Below are 22,383 nucleotides of genomic sequence, written 5' to 3' on the forward strand. Positions count from 1 at the left end.
AACCAAACCCAAGTCCCGTCTCTGTCAGTAGTATGACATTGGATTGTTCCATCCGTAAGAAGGTAGTGAGAATATCTACTCCATAGATCTGTTGCAGGATAAAATGAGATCCTAATATAAAGGGCTTGGTCATGACAGGGACCCAGTACATGCCAGCTCTTATTATTTGTAGTATTGATTTAATTAGGTCAAGCTATAGGGCAGAGGAGACCAGGGGATTTTCTGGATCAAAAAGGCATTCAGTCTTTGGCTCTGAGTTCCCTGTAGTGAGATGCTGCCATGGATGGAAACCCACTCCCTCATTCCCAAAGACAACAAGAGGCAGCTGTCCCCAGGGAGACAAGTGGCATGTACCGGGGAGCTTCACGGATGTTAAGCAGCCTGGGAAGAAAACCGCTTTGAGAAAAAGTGCTTAAGGGCAGGGAAATACTTTTATACGTCTTTGCACCTCTCGGGCCAGACGAGTAAAAGAGAAGTTGGCAGCTCTCCTATATGATTTGATATTAAGGGAACAACTGCTGTTTTTCTCTCTATAAAATCTTTAGGATTAACACACACACACTGCTACATGTAAAGCAGATAACTAACAAGGACCTACTGTGCAGCACAGGGAGCTATACTCAATATTTTGTAATAACCTATAAGCGAAAAGAATCTGAAAAAGAACAGATACATTTGTGTGCATAATGGAATCACTTTGATGTACATCTGAAACTAACACATTGTAAATCAAATATATTTCAATATATTTCAATAAAAAATTAATGTCAAAATAAAATGGGCCCAAAGAGTTCTGAAGAACAAATGAGTGGAGACATGTGTAAACCCCTTAGTGTGATGACTGACACCGGTAGTGCTCGCAAAGTATGGTTATTTTTCCCATCCCTTCCAGCCTGAATGTATCTGTAGTATCATTTTCAGAGACAGGTATTGATCAGGAGAAGGGAAACAGATGCTTTAGATGTGTAGTAAGATTTTAGCGGTGTTTCTGTTTTTTAAAAATCTGTATTTCCCCTGGTAAACTTAGAAGTCACACTTTTTAAAATATATATATCCAAGTTTAATATCTCATATATAAAAAGTCATATATATGTATAATATATGTATGTATGTGTACACAGGCTATCAGTCAGGCGGTTATAGAGAGCAAAGTTATATAATGACTTATCAGGTTGTGAAGTCAGTATGCACTATCCTATTGATACACTTTAATCCATGTTTATGTTTATCTCCTGTGTATCTTCACATTTTTCCTGGTACAGCATTAGTTGGCACTTCTCACCTTAATGTAATTGTAGCCTTTCCTGGGAAACTTACACACCCTGGTTGTCATGTCCCTAGATGCACCACTAGAGGGAGCCACTCCATAACAGGTGAGGTCAGTCTAACCAAATCAACATGATCAGCCTGATGCTGATCCGAAGCCAAGGCTACAGATTACAGGTACCATATCTCAGATTTATTAAAAAACACATAGGTAACGAGTCAGAGCTTGGGCTAGGAATGATTTGAAAAAGAATTGAAGGCATTATTCCACAGAACATTCACAGTGTGTACTAGAGACAGACAAGAGAGCAGGGAGTGTCTTAGAAACATTTGCGGTGGACGATGGATGGCCCAGCCTCGTCGTACTCCTGTTTGCTGATCCACATCTGCTGGAAGGTGGACAGAGAGGCCAGGATGGAGCCACCAATCCAGACAGAGTATTTGCGCTCGGGAGGGGCGATGATCTGTTGGTCAGGATGAGAAAGGACCATTAGTGCACTAGGAGGGGAACTGGGGTTTCCAGCATCGTCAGGATTTGTGGCCCCGGCTGAACTTTCCTGGGCCTTGGGGACAGTCTTGGCTGTTAGATGCTGAAACTGGACCCTAACCCATGGGGTGTGAATAGTTGTGGATTTATAGATTCTTCAATCAGCACCTTTGATTTCCCGGCTTCCTTTTATACCAGGGGTCACTAACCCTCGGGATCTAATGCCTGATGGTCTGAGGTGGAGCTGATGTAACAACACCAGAAATAAAGCGCACAATAAATGCACTTGAATCATCCCGAAACCATCCCCTAACCCCCAGTCCGTGGAAAAAATCGTCTTCCACAAAACCAGTCTCTGATGCCAAAAAGGTTGGGGACTGCTGATAAACAATCTACTCCAAAACTTCTGACACTTCAGCTTCATTCAGCCTCAGTTCAGTTCAGTTCAGTCGCTCAGTCGTGTCCGACTCTTTGCAACCCATGAATCGCAGCACACCAGGCCTCCCTGTCCATCACCAACTCCTGGAGTTCACTCAGACTCATGTCCATCGAGTCGGTGATGCCTACTATCAGGCAAATGGAAAGCTGGCCCCCAATTCTGCATAACCTCCACTTAAGCCCTGACATTGTCCCTGATTCCTATCAGCTGTTCTTCAGAGCTCAGCACAACACATTCGCTCTGTGGACACAAACACCAGCAACTTCCAGGGGAACTTTTAACGGTGTCAGAATTTCTGGCCATATAAGAACTTACTGTCAGACCTGATTAAGTCTACCAAGAGGCACTGTTTAACACTGAGGGATCCATTGTTGGTGGGATGAAGATTCCCCTGGGATAGGTCTCAGCTAAGCTTGCACTGGCTGGCCCTACCTGCATGAACCGGCCTGGCACGCAAGGACATGCTGACGTTTCTTAAATCAATGAATGGTTTAGGCCCAAAGAGCAGTGATTCAGAACAAGGGTATATCTACCTTGATCTCTGCTCTCTGGTTCTAAATATAGCTAGAGTTGAGTAAGTCTAAATTCCACATCAGACTTGGATACTTAGGTAGAAATAAATATTGACCAATAGATAAGGTATTTCTGAAACTGTGGTGAAAGGGTTTAATTTCTCTTTATTCCTTGAGCTCTGGTTGAACATTTATTTTTAATGCAAGGGGCTGATATTTACTGAGAACTTACTATCTGCCAAGCACTTTGCCCAGCATTTTACATGTACTATCTCATTTAATCTTCATAACTACCTTGAAGAATAAGGACGGAATCTGTCCCGTATTCTAATGAGGAAACAAACTGAGCGAGGTTTAAGTACTTCACCTTGGTCACACCGACTGGTACAAGTAAGACCCAATATGCAAACCAGGACCTCTCCCAGGTGTTTTTCTTTCTGTTTTGTTTTAGAAATAACCTTTCAGTTTTAGATACTTTTAGATTTACATACGAGTGGTACAGACAGTACAGAATCCCCACAGACCACCCCCCAACCCCATTCAGTTTCAATTTCCCATAATGTCACCACCTTACTGTCCCAGGTTTTCAATGGTTTGCTCTCACCACACTGGAGCTCAAAATTCTACACTCATTTCTATTCAAGACTCCAAGGCTGGAAAACTAGAAACTACCCAACTCTGGCTGGGTGTCTATCATCCGAGGAACACAAATCCTCAGAAAACAGGCTCTCTCCTCTCACCCCACAGTCCCTCCTCGCCTGTGATGTGGAGAGAGAGTGTGCTTCAGTCTAGCACACCCTGTTATGTTAGCTGCAGACTCTTTCCTTAAAAAAAGAGACGGGAGCGCAAATAACAGAGAACTTGTCTGAATAGCTCTCGTGCGTGTGAACTGCACCCCGAGTGCCCTTTCTCCCGCTCCCTGGGACATGGATCAGAGGGTCCCAGCCTGGCCTCCTGATTTCAGAGTAACAGTAGCCTTTGCGAAGTCACCGGCCACATGTTAGCTTGCCTCCAAAGAATGATAGCCTTTTAATCTGAGTTCCTCTGACTGACTCAAAACGCACACAGTGTAAGGGTCCTGCTGGCTCAGGGAGTGAGTTTGGCCATCCTGGGGTCATGCTGCAGTTTGGAGCACTCATTTCAAAAGGTGCATCAGAAAGAGAGATGAAGATAAAGTTCCAATTCCTGGCTGCCGAGATGGAATCACATTTAGTACTGAAAGAGGAGTATACTACTCAATCTACAGGATTTATACCTGTTTAGAAAGGTCTGGCTCACCTGTAATGTTTATAATGTTCTATACATGAGATGCACCACTTTCGTGATGAGGAAAAACAACGTATTGTGTATTTCAATGAGATATGGGCACATGAGTGGCTCTATTGACCTTTTCCTGCGTCCGCTGAAAGTAGCCGACTGACATGGATAAGTATTGATTAAACTTTGTACAAGATAATTCAACTCCTCTATGAATGGAACTGACTTAGACCCTTTAAAGGATGGTACTTGAGGACTTTTACCCACCGCCTAGCTCTAAGACCCATAAGTGTATGCAACCAAGATGCAGCCTCTGCAGAATCCCTCACTTCTGGTTATAAGCTTGGCATTGCCAGCAGCTATAAGGGTCTGTCACAGAGCTTTACCTTGATCTTCATGGTGCTGGGGGCCAGGGCCGTGATCTCCTTCTGCATGCGGTCAGCAATGCCGGGGTACATGGTGGTACCCCCGGAGAGGACGTTGTTAGCATAGAGGTCCTTCCTGATATCAATATCACACTTCATGATGCTGTTGTACGTGGTCTCGTGGATGCCAGCAGACTCCATCCCTGGAAAAGAGACACAGGTTGTGGTCCTTGGGTGATAAAGAAAACCCAGGCTGACATGGAAGTTGGTATGAGCAACTGGATGATCTTACACTAGACCACAGCTTGGCAGGCACAATGCTCTAGCTGCCACCATCTCAGGACTGAAAGACACTTGAAATGTCCCAGGTCCTCCTACCATTTGTCTAGGGAAGAAGCCCTGCTTCGGCATCTCTGGAAGGGTGAGAGGCTACAGTATCACAGTCCTCAGTCTTAATAGACTCTCTACTATAAATGATTCAAATAAAAAGCAAAGCCTTCAAATTCCCAAAGCCTTGAGAAGGTCCCAGGCTGAGCTAATGCCACAGCTGTTGCTCTGCTGCTGGTGCTGCTAAGTCGCTTCAGTCGTGTCCAACTCTGTGCGACCCCCATAGACGGCAGCCCACCAGGCTCCCCCGTCCCTGGGATTCTCCAGGCAAGAACACTGGAGTGGGTTGCCATTTCCTCCTCCAATGCATTAAAGTGAAAAGTAAAAGTGAAGTCGTTCAGTCGTGTCCGACTCTTAGCAACCCCATGAACTGCAGCCCACCAGGCCCTCCGTCCATAGGATTTTCCAGGCAAGAGTACTGGAGTGGGGTGCCATTGCCTTCTCCCAGCTGTTGCTCAGAACTCCCAAATCTCTCCTTGACTGCTGTCTTGTTCTCACCCCTCAAAGCTAAATGGTGCTGGAACATTCGAAATAGGTTTCATTTTATTTGGACAAAGACTCATTTTTCTTCAACCTTGATTTTTTTTGTCTGAATTTCTTGTTAATTTCTGACATGGGTCTTTTGAAAAGAACCTCCAGATGGCTCTTCATCTTTTACAGTTTTATGATGTACTACTAATCATGCTTAGTAATGGATTACTGCCAGTATGAGTTTGGGTAAACTCCAGGAGTTGGTGATGGACAGGGAGGCCTGGCGTGCTGCGGTCCATGGGGTTGCACGGAGTCAGACACGACTGAGCGACTGAACTGAACTGAACATCCAATCAGCATGGAGTGCACTTAGTGCCCCCGCCCCCACACATCTCATTTTAAAGATGAGGACACTTTTTACAAATGAAGACATTTTACAGATGAGGCTCCAGGAGGCAACATTATGAAAGGAGAACTAAGATTCACACCCAGGCTCACCTCTCTATAAACAACTATGCGAACCTGTCTCCCAAGGTCAATGCTAATGTAGGAACGGACATCTCCAATTTTCTTTTCCCCTGTTATTTCCAGACTCAGCATTCAACCCATCCTTCCGGTGGCTCCGCTGTCTCCTACGCATGGACAGTATCTGATTCTTTCACCATAAACCATGCACCAAGAATGCTTCAGCTAGACTACAACCTAGACAATGTTTTCTTAAAAAGAAAACTCCTTTCATGGCTTCTTTATGTCTTCTCACTTTAAAAACGTGACATTCTTTCCCTTGTCCTGGCTCAGAGGTGCCCTTTTGGCCCCTGTCACATGTTGCCACACGCAGAAGGGAGCTGGGGGCTGAGACCGGCTGGTGGAAGGAGGGGAGGGTGCTCTTCCCGGGTGTGCTGCCTACCGATGAACGAGGGCTGGAACAGGGTCTCAGGGCAGCGGAAACGCTCATTCCCGATGGTGATCACCTGCCCATCAGGCAGCTCATAGCTCTTCTCGAGGGAGGAGGAGGATGCGGCAGTGGCCATCTCATTCTCAAAGTCCAGGGCTACATAGCACAGTTTCTCCTTGATGTCCCGGACAATCTCACGCTCAGCTGTCAATGAGACACAAACATGGTGGCCAACCTTGAGATTTGCACAGGTGGTAAAAATCCACCTGCCCTACAGTACTTACAGGTTTCTCCCTGAAAGTGTATATTCTATTCTGCAACCCCAAACCCGTGAGGACAATTAAATTATAGGTCCATTAGGGAACCACTTCTGTTCCCAGCAAAGTGCTTCCCACAGAGAAACTTCTAAGCAGATAATGTCCGGACAGTGCATGGTAGAATGAAAATGAGCTGGCTAGCGACAGACAAAGCGCAGGAATCCTTTTGGACGTTAACTTTTTGCATGATTAATTAATGACTCTGTTATATGTTATATATATCATATATAACATATATATATATGTTATATGTTATATCTGTTATATAACGGTTTGTTATATTGGATTTTCAGTTGACCAGGAAGATTCATGCCGAAACAGTCCCTTAGAAGCACCTACAGTTTTAAAAAGCTCTGAAGACCCATGTTGTCTGACCTGGGTGGATCCCAACTCAAGTCCTTGGAAAACTCATCACCTTCCAGAAAGAGGCTCAGGACCAGTCCCGGTAGAGAAGGTCCCAGTGGTGCATGGAAGAAGTGGGTGGGCAGACCCTTTTCTGACTCCTGTCCTCTGAAGTTCTAAACTATTGGTTTTACCCAGGCCCCTGGGAACTTTTTGGAGGCTTCTTGGAATTCCTCAGAGAGGGCAGAGAAGGGTCAGAATTCATTCAACTCTCTATTCCAGAAGGAGATTTTTAAATTGTCAGGGCTCAAGTCTGGAGTCTAGGATAAGTCTTGGGCATGTCCAAAAACCTGAACATTTGGACAAGAGCAAATTGGCCAGGGAAGGGCAGGCAGCCAGGGTCAAGGGCGCTGAGGTCGTCCTGATGTCTCTAGGACTCTCTGCCTCTGCCTCTTATAGAGAGAGACCAAGGGTACCAGTTTAGTCGGAAGACAAACATGTCATTGCCTGCTGGGTTGGTATTACTAATCCCTAACAAGTAAGTATCTCATGCTTCCTCAGGACCAGGAATTCCATGATCACATTTACTACTCCCAACATCCTTGGTGAGAAAGTAAATGATTGCTCCCATTTTACAGACAGCCTGTGGCTTAGTGGACTTGGGCATCTTGTCCCAGGTCACACAGTTAGTGAGCAGCAGAACTGGGACCCAAGCCCTGTCAAGATGTTTCCAAAGACTGCCAATCACCATGCCATACTATTTTCAGGCTCTTTTCATATTAATTTTTTTGGAGTATAGTTGCTTTACAATGTTGTATTAGTTTCTACTGCACAGCAAAGTGATTCAGCTATACATACACATATAATGTGCTCTTTCTCTCTGGATTCCTTCCTATTCAGGTCACGGTGGAGTATCAAGTAGAGTTCCCTTTGCTATACAGTAGGTTCTCACTAGTTATCTACTTTCCACATAGTATCAGGAGTGTATATATGTCGATCTCCATCTCCCAATTCCTCCCCTATTTTCAGTCTCTGTGTGTGAATGGAAGGGATTAAAAATGTTCAAATAATGCAACTCTGACAAGCTCATAATACCTGATGGTTAAAACTATTCTTCTCAAGGAAATGGTGTAATCATTTTGTGGTAAGGAAATGGCGCAATCCTTTTGTGGTTACACATAGCAAAATAGTCAGAGCTTTGCCCTGGGCATTAGAGTCAGGTCTCGCTGTCTGCAAGGCTCCCTCCCACTGTTTTCTCAGATAGTCACCAGGTCAGGGAAGAACACCCCGCCCCAATGACCCCTCCCTTTATGTCCCTCAGGCCTCACCGGTGGTCACGAAGGAATAGCCTCGCTCGGTCAGGATCTTCATGAGGTAGTCGGTGAGATCTCGGCCAGCCAGGTCCAGACGCATGATGGCGTGGGGCAGGGCGTAGCCCTCATAGATGGGCACGTTGTGGGTGACACCATCTCCAGAGTCCAGCACAATGCCTGGGGGACAGTTGTGCACGACAAGTCACCAGGGGAGCTGGTGTATGATCACTTACTGGTCTAGTAGAAGGGGAATTTCTAACCCTTTTATTTGAAAGGAAGGAAGGCATTTGATAGGAAAAGAGAGTTGAGGCAGGGCTAGGTAAAGAAAAGAAAAGAGACAAAAAAACAGGAAGAGGGAAACAATAGAAGTCCTCCTGGAAATACAAGTTAAAGGGCTTATTTTCAAAGGAGAGAAGAAGCCCTCAAGGGGTGGGAATTAACTCTGTCAATTCTAAATACCCCCAGTCCATCACAACACACACGTTTATAAACCATTCGATCCTGTAACTGATGGTGTACTCAACCAGGGCCTTCACCCGGCCCAGCCACCTACCAGTTGTGCGTCCAGAGGCGTAGAGGGACAGCACCGCCTGAATAGCCACATACATGGCTGGGACATTGAAAGTCTCAAACATAATCTGCAAAGCAAGCCAAAGAGATGAGTTAATGATGCTGCCAGTATCATCAAGCATGCACAAGAGAGCATCTTGTTGATGACTGCAGATGGGCCCGCCTGGTTCTGGGCAGAGGAAACTAAGGTAAAGGAGGGTCAGAGAAGCCTTGGTTACTGGTCAAGGAGAAAGGAAGGTGTAAATGGAGAGACCACCATACCGGTGACCTGGTGTCATGGCGGGTGGAAGGGACAGTGTGCACACATGACCAGCCAGGTATTAGGAGGGTCTAGTTTCTGGTCCTGGCCCTGACTTGAACGTGACCCGGAGAATTCACCAAACTAACAACTGACTAATGTGGGCGGCCTGTGGGATCTTTGTTCCCCAACCAGGGATCGAACCCAGGCCCTGAACAGTGAAAGCACGGAGCCTAAACCACTGAAGCTCAGACTGGTTGAGATGAACCCCATTCTGTGATCTGTCTGAGATTCCATTTAATCTGTTCAACTTTTTTCTGTAGTTGCTGTGTCAATGTCAGCCCTAGAGTCTGAGGCCATTCTAGCTGCAGTGAAGGAGTCCTGATTGCTGGAAGAAAAGAACTGCCTGCTGGTAACAGAGAACCAGATATGAATGTTGATGTGGCGGTTCATGCCGTCCAGAGCATAGTTAGCACCAGAGCCCCTCCAGGTCACGTGTTGGAAATGTGTGCCCATGGAGAGGCCCATAGGCCTCCATCTCTCCATCTGCAAAACCCTCTCTGGTCTATTAACCAGAGTAAACATCTAGTATAGTTTGCTGCTGCAGCTGCTGCTGCTGCTGCTAAGTTGCTTCAGTAGTGTCCGACTCTGTGCCCCACAGATGGCAGCCCACCAGGCTCCCCCATCCCTGGGATTCTCCAGACAAGAACACTGGAGTGGGTTGCCATTTCCTTCTCCAAGGCGTGAAAGTGAAAAGTGAAAGTGAAGTCGCTCGGTCGTGTCTGACTCTTAGTGACCCCATGGACTGCAGCCTACCAGGCTCCTCCATCCATGGGATTTTCCAGGCAAGAGCACTGGAGTGGGTTGCCATTGCCTTCTCTGAGCATAGTTTGTTAGACGGCCATAATTCCCAACTATTCGTTTTTACCATTCACTGGGAAAAAAGCTCCCTTAAGAAACAGCATCTCTTGCGTCATGAGTCCTTTCCAGACACACAGATGTTCCCCTGCAGAGAACAGCTGCTAGTGTGTTGATGAGGCATCCAGAGCTCTTCCAAGAAAAAGGCTTTGCAGTGTTTATGTTTATTATTCTTTGAGGTCAAAAGATTGTGGGCCAAATCCAAGCTCTGACACTTCTAACTATGTGACCTTGGGACCATCACCTAATGTACTGAAGTCTCAAATTCTTCACTTATATTGGTCGTGGTTTAGTTGCTTAGTCTGACTCTTACAACCCTATGGAGTATATAGCCCACCAGGCTCCTTTGTCCATGGGATTTTCCAGGCAAGAATACTGGAGAGGGTTACTATTTCCTTCTCCAGGGGATCTTCCTGACCCAGGAATAGAACTTGGGTCTCCTGAATTGCAGGCAAGATTCTTTACTGACTAAGCCACCAGGGAAGCCTTCATTTATATTATTAGGATAATAATAGCTCATGCTTTAAGTTAAGATTTAAAGAGACAATCTGTATAAAATGCTTAGCCTAGTGCTTAACCATAACAAGCATGAAGTTGACACTAGGTGTATTTATTAAGCAGCTCATCCAAACTGGAAACTTTGTCTGGATGATGGAATAGATAGTCTCCTGTTCCAAAATCTCTGAGCTTCAGAAAGTCACAATAAAGATAATAATAAATACCTGTTTAGTGTTTATCATACCAGGTACCATGAAACACATTTAGCATTTGTCTCATTAATCTTCAAATCGTTTGAAAAATATAGTACTAATATTATTCTCAGCATATGGACAAGGAAACTGAGTCTATGAAAATTAAGTGGATATTTTAAAGTCACACAGCTGATAAGTGACATATCGAATCTTCAAACTGGGATCTGACTCTAGGAGCAAAATTCTCCATTGTATGTTATCCTGCACTTTGAAATGACTTCTCCTTAGAAGCTTTAAACCTAAACATGTGGCCTTTTCAGTTAAATCTGGACAGTTTCCTATTGCTCTTGGAGCCAAGGGGCCATTCCTGCAGTAAGGATGTCTGATGCCCGTGGCCTTGGGAATCCAGGAAAGTTGTCAGCCTGTGAGTGGACTGTTGGGTGGGCCTTTTATCTGCTATTCTGTACAACCCCCTTCAAGGACGTCCTCCAAGCCCCAAAGTGCTGGGTCCTAGAGTGGTATTTACCTGGGTCATTTTCTCCCGGTTGGCCTTGGGGTTCAGGGGCGCCTCGGTGAGAAGGGTTGGATGCTCTTCAGGGGCAACACGAAGCTCGTTGTAGAAAGAGTGGTGCCAGATCTAGGGGACCAAGGAGAAGCACAGCAATGAGGCGCAGCAGAGGCACGACAGCCCTCGAAAAGGGGCCAGAAGGAGCACGTGAAACCAGGTCCAAACACAAGGGCTCATTACGTGCCTGCATGTTTACAGGTGCAGAGACTCAAGCTTAAAGACTACAAAGAACTTCCCTGAGAATTCACACCCAGTAAGTGAATGAGCAAAAACCCAAGCCCAGGTCTACGAGGCAGGAAAGGGTGGTGGTTAGGGACATAGGCTCTGGAGTGAAACCTGGGTTCAAATCCTGGCTTAAGCACTTCTTGGTTATATGAGTGTAGGCAAATTTTAACCCTTCCCTGCAACAATCTCTTCATGGGGAATATAAAAATGATTCATGTCTTTGTGAGACTAAAATCAGGGAACCCTGGAATTAATATTTAGCCCAGTACCTGGCCCAGAGCAAATGCTGCCGTTATTCAACTATATCTTCTTTACCCACTGGTGCTCACTGAGTTGTGTCCAACCCTTTGCAAGCCCATGGACTGTAGCCCACCAGGCTCCTCTAGCCACAGGATTTTCCTGGCAAGAATACTGGAGTGGGTTTCCATTTCCTCCTCCAGGGGACCTGCCTGAGCCAGGGATCAAACCCATGTCTCTCGTGTCTCCTGCATTGCAAGCAGAAGCTTTACTGCTGAGCCACCAGGGAAGCCCCCACTTTAATTAATATTCATGGGCAGGTGACTTAGTGTAGCAAGTAAAAGAACAAATGAATGAATATATGAATGGATGAATGAAGCAGGTCTGAAAACCTAATGGTTATTTTTAATATTTAAGGGCATTTTTCCACCCCTCCATTCCTCTTTTTGCTCCCCAGGGTTGAAAGACGCCTACCCTGGTTGGCACACACTGGACGTTTCATTCATGGACAGACCTTGGCCTTCAGGTGTTTCCCCAAAAAGCCAGTGCCTGTTTCTAGCACGATGTACTTTGAATATGCTTGTGTTTGCTTCATGGTTAAGCATGCGCTTTATTTTTATTTTTTGAGCTGTTTCTTTTTGTAATTTAATTTTTATTTTATATTGGAGTATAGTCAATTTACAATATTGTATTAGTTTCAGGTGTACTGATAAGTGATTCAGTTATACTGAAAAGTCTTTTTCAAATTCTCTTCCCATATAGATTATTGTAGAATATTGAGTAGAGTTCTCTGTAAGCATCCTTTTTAACCCTGGATGCCATAAAAAACAAACTGTTGTGAAAAGAGTTCAGGTGATTAATTATTTTTAAAAGCCCCCAAATTCTCCAGTAGTGCCTGAAATATTAAATTCATTCAGAATTGAAACAAAATAAAAACAAGAACTGCTAGTGAAAGTTTGTACATTAACAAAAGCTAGATTGACTTTAAAGATTCTTTATCTTTTTGCAGTTTCTTTGGTTTTGAATTTGCGGTTTCTAGAAAGGAAATGAGACTCCTGAAAGTTCTACTCCTTTGATGGAGTAAAAGCAACACAGTGCTCAAGAAATTAAAAAAAAAAAAAAAGAAATGCTGCCAATCTCATTGAATACCCTGGATACTCTGAAACATCGTTAGAAACCAACCAATCTCTATCTCTCCCCACTCTGTCTCTCTTCTCTCTCTCTCTCCAGAAGACACTTTACATTTTAGAAATGACAGTATGCTTCATTTGTTTTTGTCCAGGTGAATCCCTTCTGTGATGCTGCCAGCTGCATGGAGAAAGTCTTAAAAGAGAATTTTCTCATCGCTATTCTTATCTCCTCCTCAGTGTCTCCTGCAGTCTCACCCAAATCCAGACTCTTAGACTCAGCAAACCTAATGAAACACATTCTTTTGTACAGCAGCAGAGGTTTCAGCATTACCACTGATAAATTCTAGCAACATTATTTTCTTTTAAAGACTATTCTCATTTAAAATCGTGAGAGACAGTATGTGTGTGTATCTGTGTGTGTGGAGCTGACAGATATATAAAAGTCCAGATTTTCTGGTTCTAACATATTTGCCGCATTTAAAAATTTAAGTCACTTTCTCATTATTTCTTCTGCTTTTTCTTTGATCACTTTGTTTCCATGATGCTTAAGAGCAAACATCAAAATCCTCGGATTTAACTCTTCTCATTAGCTCTTCTATATGGGTCTGGAAGAGAAAGACTTCACTTAATGCCACTCAGGGAGATATTTTTTGTAACTGTTTATTTAAAAATTTGTGTTGGTTGCTTGTGCTTCAATATGTTGAGGGACATTTTAAGAATGTACAAAATCTACAATGTCACAGCCCCTTTTCTACAGAGAAAACTAAAAGAAAAAAAAAAAAAAAAAAAGAACAACTAGTTTTTTTTTTAATGTTCAGGGTAAATTAATGAAAAACTTTCAGGAGTGGGTGGGTGAAGGCTCTTCCCAGCTCTTCCATCCCTTGTTATCCTGTTTGAAGCCCATACAGTGCTTGTCCTTGGAGGGCAAGCCAGTTGTCTGAGCAATAGATTATAATTCCCACCACTGTCAAAGGACTACTGTTCTCATTTTTAGAGCTAGCTCCCTCTGTGCCACGCTTAGTCGCTCAGTTGTGTCCGACTCTCTTCAACCCCATGGACTGCAGCCCACCAGGCTCCTCTGTCCGTGAGATTCTCCAGGCAAGAATACTGGAGTGGGTTGCCATTTCCTCCTCCAGGGGATCTTCCCCACCCAGGGATCGAACCCATATCTCTTGCATCTCCTGCACTGGCAGGCGGATTCTTCACCACGAGCGCCACCTGGGAAGCCCATCTGCCTCTAATTGGTTTATAAACCCTCGTAGTCAAGGAATTTGCTTTTTAAAATAAAGTTCAGAATTTAAAAAATTCAGTTAGTAATAATCTAGAAGGATCAGGCAAAGTGAGCCTGTTCTTTTCCCCAGCAGTAGCCAGACGTTTGAGATCCGGGCCACAGGAACTAGCCATGCCTCTCCCAGTACCTTTTCCATGTCGTCCCAGTTGGTGATGATGCCGTGCTCTATCGGGTACTTCAGGGTCAGGATTCCTCTTTTGCTTTGTGCTTCATCACCCACGTAGCTGTCTTTCTGTCCCATTCCCACCATCACTCCCTAAAAAGTTCAACACATTACAAATCAGCCTCTCTCAGAACTTGTGAACTGATTACTGTCCAAACACAAAGGGTTAAATCATTGCAATGAAAGTCCTTCCAGTACCAGCAATGACCCGCTGATCCTATAGTTACTGAGCTCTTAGGAAACATCCCTTAGGTGATTTGAAACAGGCCTGAACAGGCCTACAAATAGCAGAGAACCTTGAGGGTAAGGCGACTTTGTCATTTATCTTCTGTGTTCCTTCATGAGCTCTCTTAGGGCAAAGATTGTATCTGTCTTGTTTGCCACTAAGACAAATTGCCTGGCGTGTATCTGCCACTCAATCATTATTTGTTGAATGGATATACAAAACTTTACATGTTAGCTAAATGGCATTTTGCCTCTCATGAATCCTGTAAACTGTACGTTTCGAACTGTCACCTACTCAAGAGTATATCTAACCATTATAAGCAAAAGCATTATTTCTACAAATGACCACTCAGTACTTGGTTTCTAATAGATAAAATCATACTGATCAATATTACCCTATCTGCCTAAACTAGTGGGATGTATTTTTTTAGTCATTAATATGAATCTTTAGAAAAAAAGAATCCTCATGACTAAAATTTAAAATTGCATTGGAGTGACAGAATTGCAAAACAGGTGGGGCTCCTATAGTTCCTTAAGAAGTGATTTTTGCAAAATATCTTGGTTGTAAAAGTTCAACAAAAAGACAGAGTTCTTTCCCTGGGGAAGGCTTCTATTATGTCTTCTTGTGAATTGATGCCAGATCAAAAGTCTAAATATCAATCAGATAGGCTCAATGTGCAAAATACATTTCTGATGTGAAAGGAGAATTTCTGGGATGAAGCTCTCACCTTTTACCCTGTGGCTGCCATCCATATTTTCTTTCTATATAATGTTGTGTAAAATTACCATGTCTATCCACATGTATTTCGTTGACATCTAACAGATGTAAAATTACATTGGGTAACAACGCTTACTTTCATTTCACATTAGGTTCTTTGAGAATGAGCAACCTGACTTTTCACTGTAGCTTCTTTCCATAGACTAGCTATGGAATACATCAAATCACTCATAGATATTTCTGATGCTGATGACCATGGTTACATTTAGACAAAAAAGATTTATGAAAAAAAAAAAAGTCTCCCACCACGTAATCTGTCAACAATGTATATGAAATGGGCACTTATCTCTGGACATCAGTCATCAAAAGTACATTTCTAACAAAGTTACATAATTTCTAGGCAGAGAGCAACAATCTATGAATATCCATGGACACAGAGACATAGAGGAACCAAATCTATATGGCTTTGTTTCTCTCTGCTTCAGAGAGAATTTTGCTCACCTGATGTCGAGGACGTCCCACGATAGATGGGAAAACAGCCCTGGGAGCATCATCCCCCGCAAAGCCGGCCTTACAGAGCCCAGAGCCATTGTCACACACCAAGGCGGTGCTGTCCTCCTCCTCGCACATCTCGGCTGGAGCTGCTTCACAGGGTCCTAAAGGGATCAGGGAGGAAGCCAACGCAGGTGTGATCCAGCAGTCTTGGAGCTTACCTGACCACTCCCACCTTCCAGCCGGAGTTAAGACTCCTCCTCTGTACTCCTAGAGCGCCCTCTGCTGATTCTTATCTAACACACCATTTAATTCAAAGCACTTTGATTAGACCGTAATCTTAAATTCAGACTTGTCCATTCATACAGGAGGTCTCCAGCACAGGAACATCACGTGTGCTATAAGCACTTTAAAGATTGACTAAGCAAGTGAAGGAATGAACCACTGCAGAACACAGATGGAATATTGGCCCACGAGATCTGATCTCACAGGGACAAGTCACCCGTCATTTGTTAATGAAGTACCTAGAATTTGCTGTCTGTATATACCCATACTCATATTTTTCTAGATATGCTATAAATTAAAATTTTTTTCCAAAAAAGTAGATTTTGAGGAATGAGCAGCATGTGAAATTTTGGAAGTACTGAAACATTTCATGTAAAAAATGTTTAAAAGAATATTCTCTTTTGGATCCGGGGGACTTTAATTTTACACAAGGGTAAAATTAAAGCCCTGAGGAACCAATCAAAGTGTCTTAAGGAGGGGCTTAAAATTTTAGGGGTCACAGTCATTCCATTAATAAAAATCACTGCTAACCTCTAAGTCCAACTAGGCAGAGTGAGTCCAAAAAATTACATATCATGCAGTAGAATGTTCTATTGTCCTTAAGAAATATAAATAAAAGGATAAGTTACGGGTCATTCTTATGCAACACTAGGCTTGAGGTATGTGTTGTATGATCCCATTAAAATGTATTGTGATGCACTAGAAAAAAGATTAATCATATTTACCAAGATGTTGATGGGGGTTATTTTTGAAGTGGTGGATATTCTAGGTGTTTTACATGAAACCCTGGGTTCTGTGATATTTTCTAAATAGATCAAGCATATATTCTTTCAGTAAGAACACAGTATTTTAAATATCCCACGTTTAAGCTTGAATTGCATGGCAAAATTTGGAAGGTTGGAGCAAAAGTAACAACTTAAAGATTTGGGAAATTGAAGGCTTATTAGAGAACATTTTCGTTTAATATCCTCATTTCTACAAATGAGAAAACTCAGGGGAAGTGATTTGCCAAAAAACATGAACCTCACCTTAGAGGACATAACTTAAAATCCAGGACACTTGCTATCATTGCCAACTGACAGACAAGGAAATCAAGACTCAAGGAGTTGAAGTGACTTGTCCAGATCTCAAAAGTGGTAAAGTTGGGACAGCAAAGATTATAGCATCCAATGACTATGGTCTTGGACTCTGGAGTCTCACTGCCTGGATTTGAGTGTGGGTTTCACCACTTAGAAGCTATGTGATTTAGTAAGTTATTTAATATCTCTGAATCAGTCTCTTTATCCATCTATGAAAGAACAATAATATCCATGTGTAGTGCATAGAATCTTATGGGGATAAGATATTTTAAAGTATATAAAATAATTGATAGTGGCATATACATTATGAATTCTCAGTAAATACTATTTTTAAATTATCAATTTAAATTATAATTATTGTGTGATTATTATCATTATCCAGATCTTTTTATTTCTAGTCTTGGTTTCCTTTCCACACTACTTCCAGGCTTAGGACAGAGATCTTCAACTTGTAGATTCTACTTGTAAGAATAGAAAATGTAACTTATAAGTGGCTGACTCTTTCCTTTCCCACCCTTCCCTTCCCTTTCCAGGCACTGAATTGTGTTTGGCAGTCATGTGACTTGGCTTCCTTCCTAGCAGATCAAGAAGTAAGGAGAGAGGTGAGAAATTTAAGGGAGATGAGGCAGAAGAAGCAGCCTGAGGCAAGTGTCAGAGGTGGCCAGCACCAGATCAGTACCCTCTCTGGATGTGCTAAGCAGACTTTCCAAACCAAAAGGAAGAGCTGAAAACAGGATAAAATATTCAGAATTAGGAGACTTTGAAAATGTGATGGTTTGAACACCAGGAATACACGTCTTTAGTAACCCTTTCCTTGGGCAAGAAAGGTTTGGGGGAGTGTCAGAATGCACTGCAGAAGAAATAGATTGAACCCTCAACATGCAGGGGGAAAAAACCCAAAATTTAGTAAATGTGCTTTTATTTGACAAAAAAAAAAAAAATGTCTAGGAAGAATCTTAAAATCTCTAAACCAAGCACTGTCGTTAGAGAAATCTGTATGCCCCAGAAAGAAGCTGGCTGAATGGTTTACAACTCTTATCTAACCTGATGAGCAGCTGGGTTTGGAGCAAAGCATTTCCTAATTAGGTAAAACCCACTAGAATGTCTGCTCTTGGAACGGCACCCAGGTCAGGGGGGTTTGCTCCAACTGACTGGAGTGCATCTTGTGCCAAAAATGAGGAGCTAGTGGGAGGGGAACACTCCAGTTCCCAGCTCCACGGTCTTGAAACACAAACCATATTTAGTCATGAATCACAAAATGGAAGGAAAAATCTTAGCGTGAAAACCCCAGTCGGGGCCGGAGCTGCCAAACCCTGATTCACAGTGAAGATCAGCCTGGGGTGGCGAGGCTGGCTCCGTGGTCCCGCCTGGCTGAGAAATGCAAACCATCCCATAGGCTGAAATGCAAACAGCTGTCAGTTGCACGCCAGCTCCCTCCCTCTTTACTCACCAAGATTCAGTTGAGTTCCTGCTATGCTCTGCTGCAAACCAACCAAGGGAGACGCATATACCCTGAACTGCAAGCTCACAGTTACACTCAAGAGACTTTCCCATAGAAGATACCACCAATGAGAGCCAGAGGAACCCAGATGCAAATACACAAAGGGCCAATATCAAAGGCTAGGCAGCTAACCTCTGTTCAGTTCTAAACTCCACTGTCAAGACACCACAGTTGCACCCAAAGTACAGTCCAGTGAAAAATCCCCATACCAAATCTGAACCACAAGCAGATACTGGAGTTTCCAGTGTCTAAATATACATCATTATGTAGCTGACTGCAGACAGCTAGACTGCACCTCTGAAATGCACTGCAAGACCGGAGCTGCTGGTTTAATATAAACAAATTTTGCAGGTGACACTCATAGATTTCATTCCATCTTCCTCACCCCTTCCTCCCTCACACAGGCTGCATCTTAGCTTTGTTTTTGAGGTTAGATAATTATAGCTAAAGGCTACAATCGTGTTAGTAGTACAATCTTCATTCAAACATTTCTGAGTGTGTGAGTCTGGCTAAAATCTCCATAGATGACATCTGATTATACTGGGAAATGTCAGAGCTGCTGGAATCTAAGCCACATCTCTGGGCCGGTGCCACTTACCCTGAAAGTTCTCGGCTGGGCTTCTCCGCTCTGGGTGGTGTTCTGGAAAGCTGAAGGCTGGAGGGTTATATAGCCCCTTGGCCTGTTCCCCTCCCACTGGCTTCCCAAACAAGGAACAAAGACGGACTCAAGCCCTCTGTGGAGTCTAACACAACCATATAGGGACCTCAGCACAAAACTCTCTAATCTGGGTGGCCGGAGGCCTGGGTCTCTTCCACCGCATTCCACTGCTCTGCTCATGAAACGGGAGGCAGCTCAGCTGCCTGTGGGAGATAAACACCCCCAGCCTCCAGAACAACTGCTGAAATGCCCAGAGATACAGAGCGAGCCTCAGGGGGCATAGGCAGGCACGGTTCACACATTCCTCAGGAGATGCCAACCGGCTGTCAGGCTAGCGTTTCGTTTCGGGGCATTTCCTCATGAACTGAGCACAGAAAGCAGCAGCCTCTGAGGAGTAGGGACTTTAAAAAGTTCTCCCACAAATGGGGCCTGCAAGGAACAAAGAGATGCTTCAGTGGTTCAGAAGTAAGGAGATGGTGTGAGGATCACCAGCGCTGGGTTTGTGAGTCAAGTCTGTGGGGGTGTTAATGGAAGCAGGAACTGCAGGGGAGCAGGCTGGAGGGCCCATGTCTCACAGAGGCGCTTCCAAGTCTGCACAGTCTTAACCATTTTGGTTCCTGGTTTATTAGCGGTGTCTGCTATTTTGTCCTGACCCGTGTAGCAGCATGCTGAGGGTCATCCTTCCAGCAGAGTCCACGCAGGCCCCTGTCACAGAGGCAGTCCAAGAGCAAAGCCTGTGTTTCAGGGAAGGCTCTCACGCACTTCGAGGGCCTCCTCTTGCCCTGACGACCCCCTGACAGGTGACAGACAGACGGGGTGACCCAGGCATTCCTCCAAGGAAGGTAGTGAATGAACACAAGTCTGGTCTAAGCTCTCATTCCCAGGTGGCATGGATAACTTCAATGGTTTTACGTTTTCCTACTCCCCTCCACCAAGCCACGGTTCTGACTAAATTCATGACAGAATATTTTTTTATGGATACATAAGCATTTCTGCTGACATGTGAGAAAAATCCCAAGGTGAATGTCTCTGTTTCACAGCTGTGGCCAGCTCTTCCCTCATGTTACTCTATCTGACTTACTTGATTTATGGTACAGACAGAAACTCACATTAATCTTTGAGAAATCGCGCTATTGACTATTATGTAATTTTCTGTAGCTTAAGACTAAATAACTAAAATACAGATTTCTCTGTATTTTCAAGCATTTGTCAACTGTTTCTAGTTTCTGGCAACCAGAAAACAGAATTGTCTGAATGTTCAAACTTGAAGAAGACTATGCAGTACAACATAAAATCGGGCATTTGGGATATCCAGTGTTGTTGTTTTTTTTTTTAATCACAGGGAGTATGTGAAGCAAAAATTTCATATTTTCCTCATTGGGAGGGCAATTTGAGTAGCAGTAGGACCCTCCCTCCTCTCACTTCTGTCCCAAGCAGTGTCTGTGTAGTCCCTGATAGCTTTATGAAGTGAATGTTTATTAAATACTGAAAGTAAGTTTTGATGTTCACTTTTACGGTTCTTCATTTTCTCCCTCGATTCTGGTAGTGCATATTCACAGGCCTGACAGCAACCAGAATATAATGACATAAACAGACTTACAAGACGATGACTCAAGGTTTAATTTTTCTTACAAGTTTGCCTTCCTTCCTTCTTTCCTTCCTTTCTTCTTTCCTTCTCTTTTCAAATTTACAACACTAATGAGGGAGCACCTGTAATTGAAAATAAATTTTTGACCCAGCAATTAAATGGTCTCATTGTCTGGGTCTGAGGTTTACCCCATCCAGGCCTCATCAGTGAGAGAGAGCAGCACTGGGTGAGCACGGATGTGTGTACAGAGAAATCCCCAGTCAAGAGGCCAGATCTTTTCTGGGGCTTTCAGCCATGTATCCAAGGAGCTACAGAGCAATTAGGAAAACAGTAGTGTCTGACGACTTGGTTGCTGTTCAGGAAAACTATAAAATAAATTTCAGGCTATAAGCACAGTCAAGAATCATCTCCAGATGTGTTATTCTATAAACAGCACACCCCATCTTGGTAACATAATCCAATGATGATTTACTGTAAATTCATAGAGAACTGGGGCAATTTTAATCCTCTTTGGGGCCTAGTCCAGAGCTGAGTAAGCAGTGAGTGTTCAATAATTGCCTAATGATTTCTTGATTAATCTTTATCTCCTGTACCCTGTAGATTTCAATTGGCTGTGTCCATGCTGGCTCACAGCCACATAAGATGGATGTCTGGCAAAGAAAATGATTTTCTGCTGCTGTTGAATATTTGTTGAAATTGTTTTTTCTAGACTCATCATGATCATTAGCTATTTTGTTCAGCTCATAGAATTCATTTTTCTGAGAAGACTCAATGAGAGCAAGCTATCTTTTCTATCTCTCATTCTTGGATTTGAGTTCTGGAATTCTCAGAACCAAAGCTTGAGTCCTCCTAGGAGCCCAAGCAAACTCATCCCGCCCACGCTGGCACAATGGCCATTCTAACCACATTTGCATGGGTGTGCCCGACTCTGTTCTGTTCTTTGCTTGAGCAAAATCAAAATTTTTATGGCAAACTTGATTTGATACCTGCTGGATGGCATCACTGACTCGATGGATGTGAGTCTGAGTGAACTCCGGGAGTTGGTGATGGACAGGGAGGCCTGGCGCATGCTGTGATTCATGGGGTCGCAAAGAGTCAGACACAACTGAGCGACTGAACTGAACTGAACTGATGGGAAGGTAAGGGCTTCCCAGGTGGTTCAGTGGGTAAAGAATCTGCCTGCAATGCAGGAGATACAGGAGCCATGAGTTCGATCCCTGCGTTGGGAAGATCTGCTGGAGGAGGGCATGGTAACCCACTCCAGTATTCTTGCCTGGAGAATCCCTATGGACAGAGGAGTCTCGGAGGCTACGATCCATAGTGTCCCAAAGAGCCGGACATGATTGAAGCAATTGAGCATGCACGCAGGTACATGGGAAGGTAGGCTGATATTCTGGGGATATGCTAATACTGAGAAGATGGTATTTATTTTCACAATGTTCTCATTTATTTGAAAAATCTGAGAGATTCAAAGGAATTTCCTATAAGAGAAGACACTTGGCACACTAAATGTGAGATCAAAGACTTGCAGCATACGGAGGAGATGTAGTGAAAATCAGCCCTCAGTCCCTGTCTGTGCAAAAAATTTAGAGCAATACAGGAGGGATTTTGATTCAGAGTTTAAGTTCTAGAGCCACCATTAGCTCTGTGTCGTCTCTCTGCCCCTTAGATTTCTTATATGAAAAACAGGGTTAATAATCATATCTTATCACAAGGTGGTAGTGAGATGCGGAGAGTTAATAAATGAGAAGTAC

The 22,383-nt window shown here is 43.7% G+C and overlaps 1 protein-coding gene across 1 annotated transcript; it reads right to left on the reverse strand.

Annotated features, from left to right (window-relative positions):
* Nucleotides 1–1,437: 1,437 nt before the first annotated feature.
* On the reverse strand, nucleotides 1,438–19,453 carry ACTA2 (actin, alpha 2, smooth muscle, aorta). The gene is made up of 9 exons (XM_010838503.1): nucleotides 18,982–19,453; nucleotides 15,528–15,682; nucleotides 14,048–14,176; nucleotides 10,996–11,106; nucleotides 8,605–8,689; nucleotides 8,067–8,228; nucleotides 6,092–6,283; nucleotides 4,348–4,529; nucleotides 1,438–1,730 (listed from the first exon to the last, which is right to left on the reverse strand). The coding sequence occupies exons 2-9, from the start codon at nucleotides 15,654–15,656 to the stop codon at nucleotides 1,587–1,589; spliced, it is 1,134 nt and encodes a 377-aa protein (XP_010836805.1). The 5' UTR covers nucleotides 15,657–15,682; nucleotides 18,982–19,453; the 3' UTR covers nucleotides 1,438–1,586.
* Between the last annotated feature and the right edge of the window lie 2,930 nt (nucleotides 19,454–22,383).

The sequence above is a fragment of the Bison bison genome, unplaced genomic scaffold, assembly GCF_000754665.1.
Source record: "Bison bison bison isolate TAMUID 2011002044 unplaced genomic scaffold, Bison_UMD1.0 scf7180017864097, whole genome shotgun sequence".
Classification (NCBI taxonomy): domain Eukaryota; kingdom Metazoa; phylum Chordata; class Mammalia; order Artiodactyla; family Bovidae; genus Bison; species Bison bison.

Bases quoted from the DNA above. Each gene is read 5' to 3' on its own strand.
- ACTA2 (XM_010838503.1), bottom strand. From the start codon at position 15,656: ATGTGCGAGGAGGAGGACAGCACCGCCTTGGTGTGTGACAATGGCTCT. The intron at 14,177-15,527 runs GTGAGCAAAATT...TGAACTTTTTAG, and splicing joins TGGGACGTCCTCGACATCAG to GGAGTGATGGTGGGAATGGG. The intron at 6,284-8,066 runs GTGAGGCCTGAG...TCTCATTGACAG, and splicing joins CTATTCCTTCGTGACCACCG to CTGAGCGTGAGATTGTCCGG.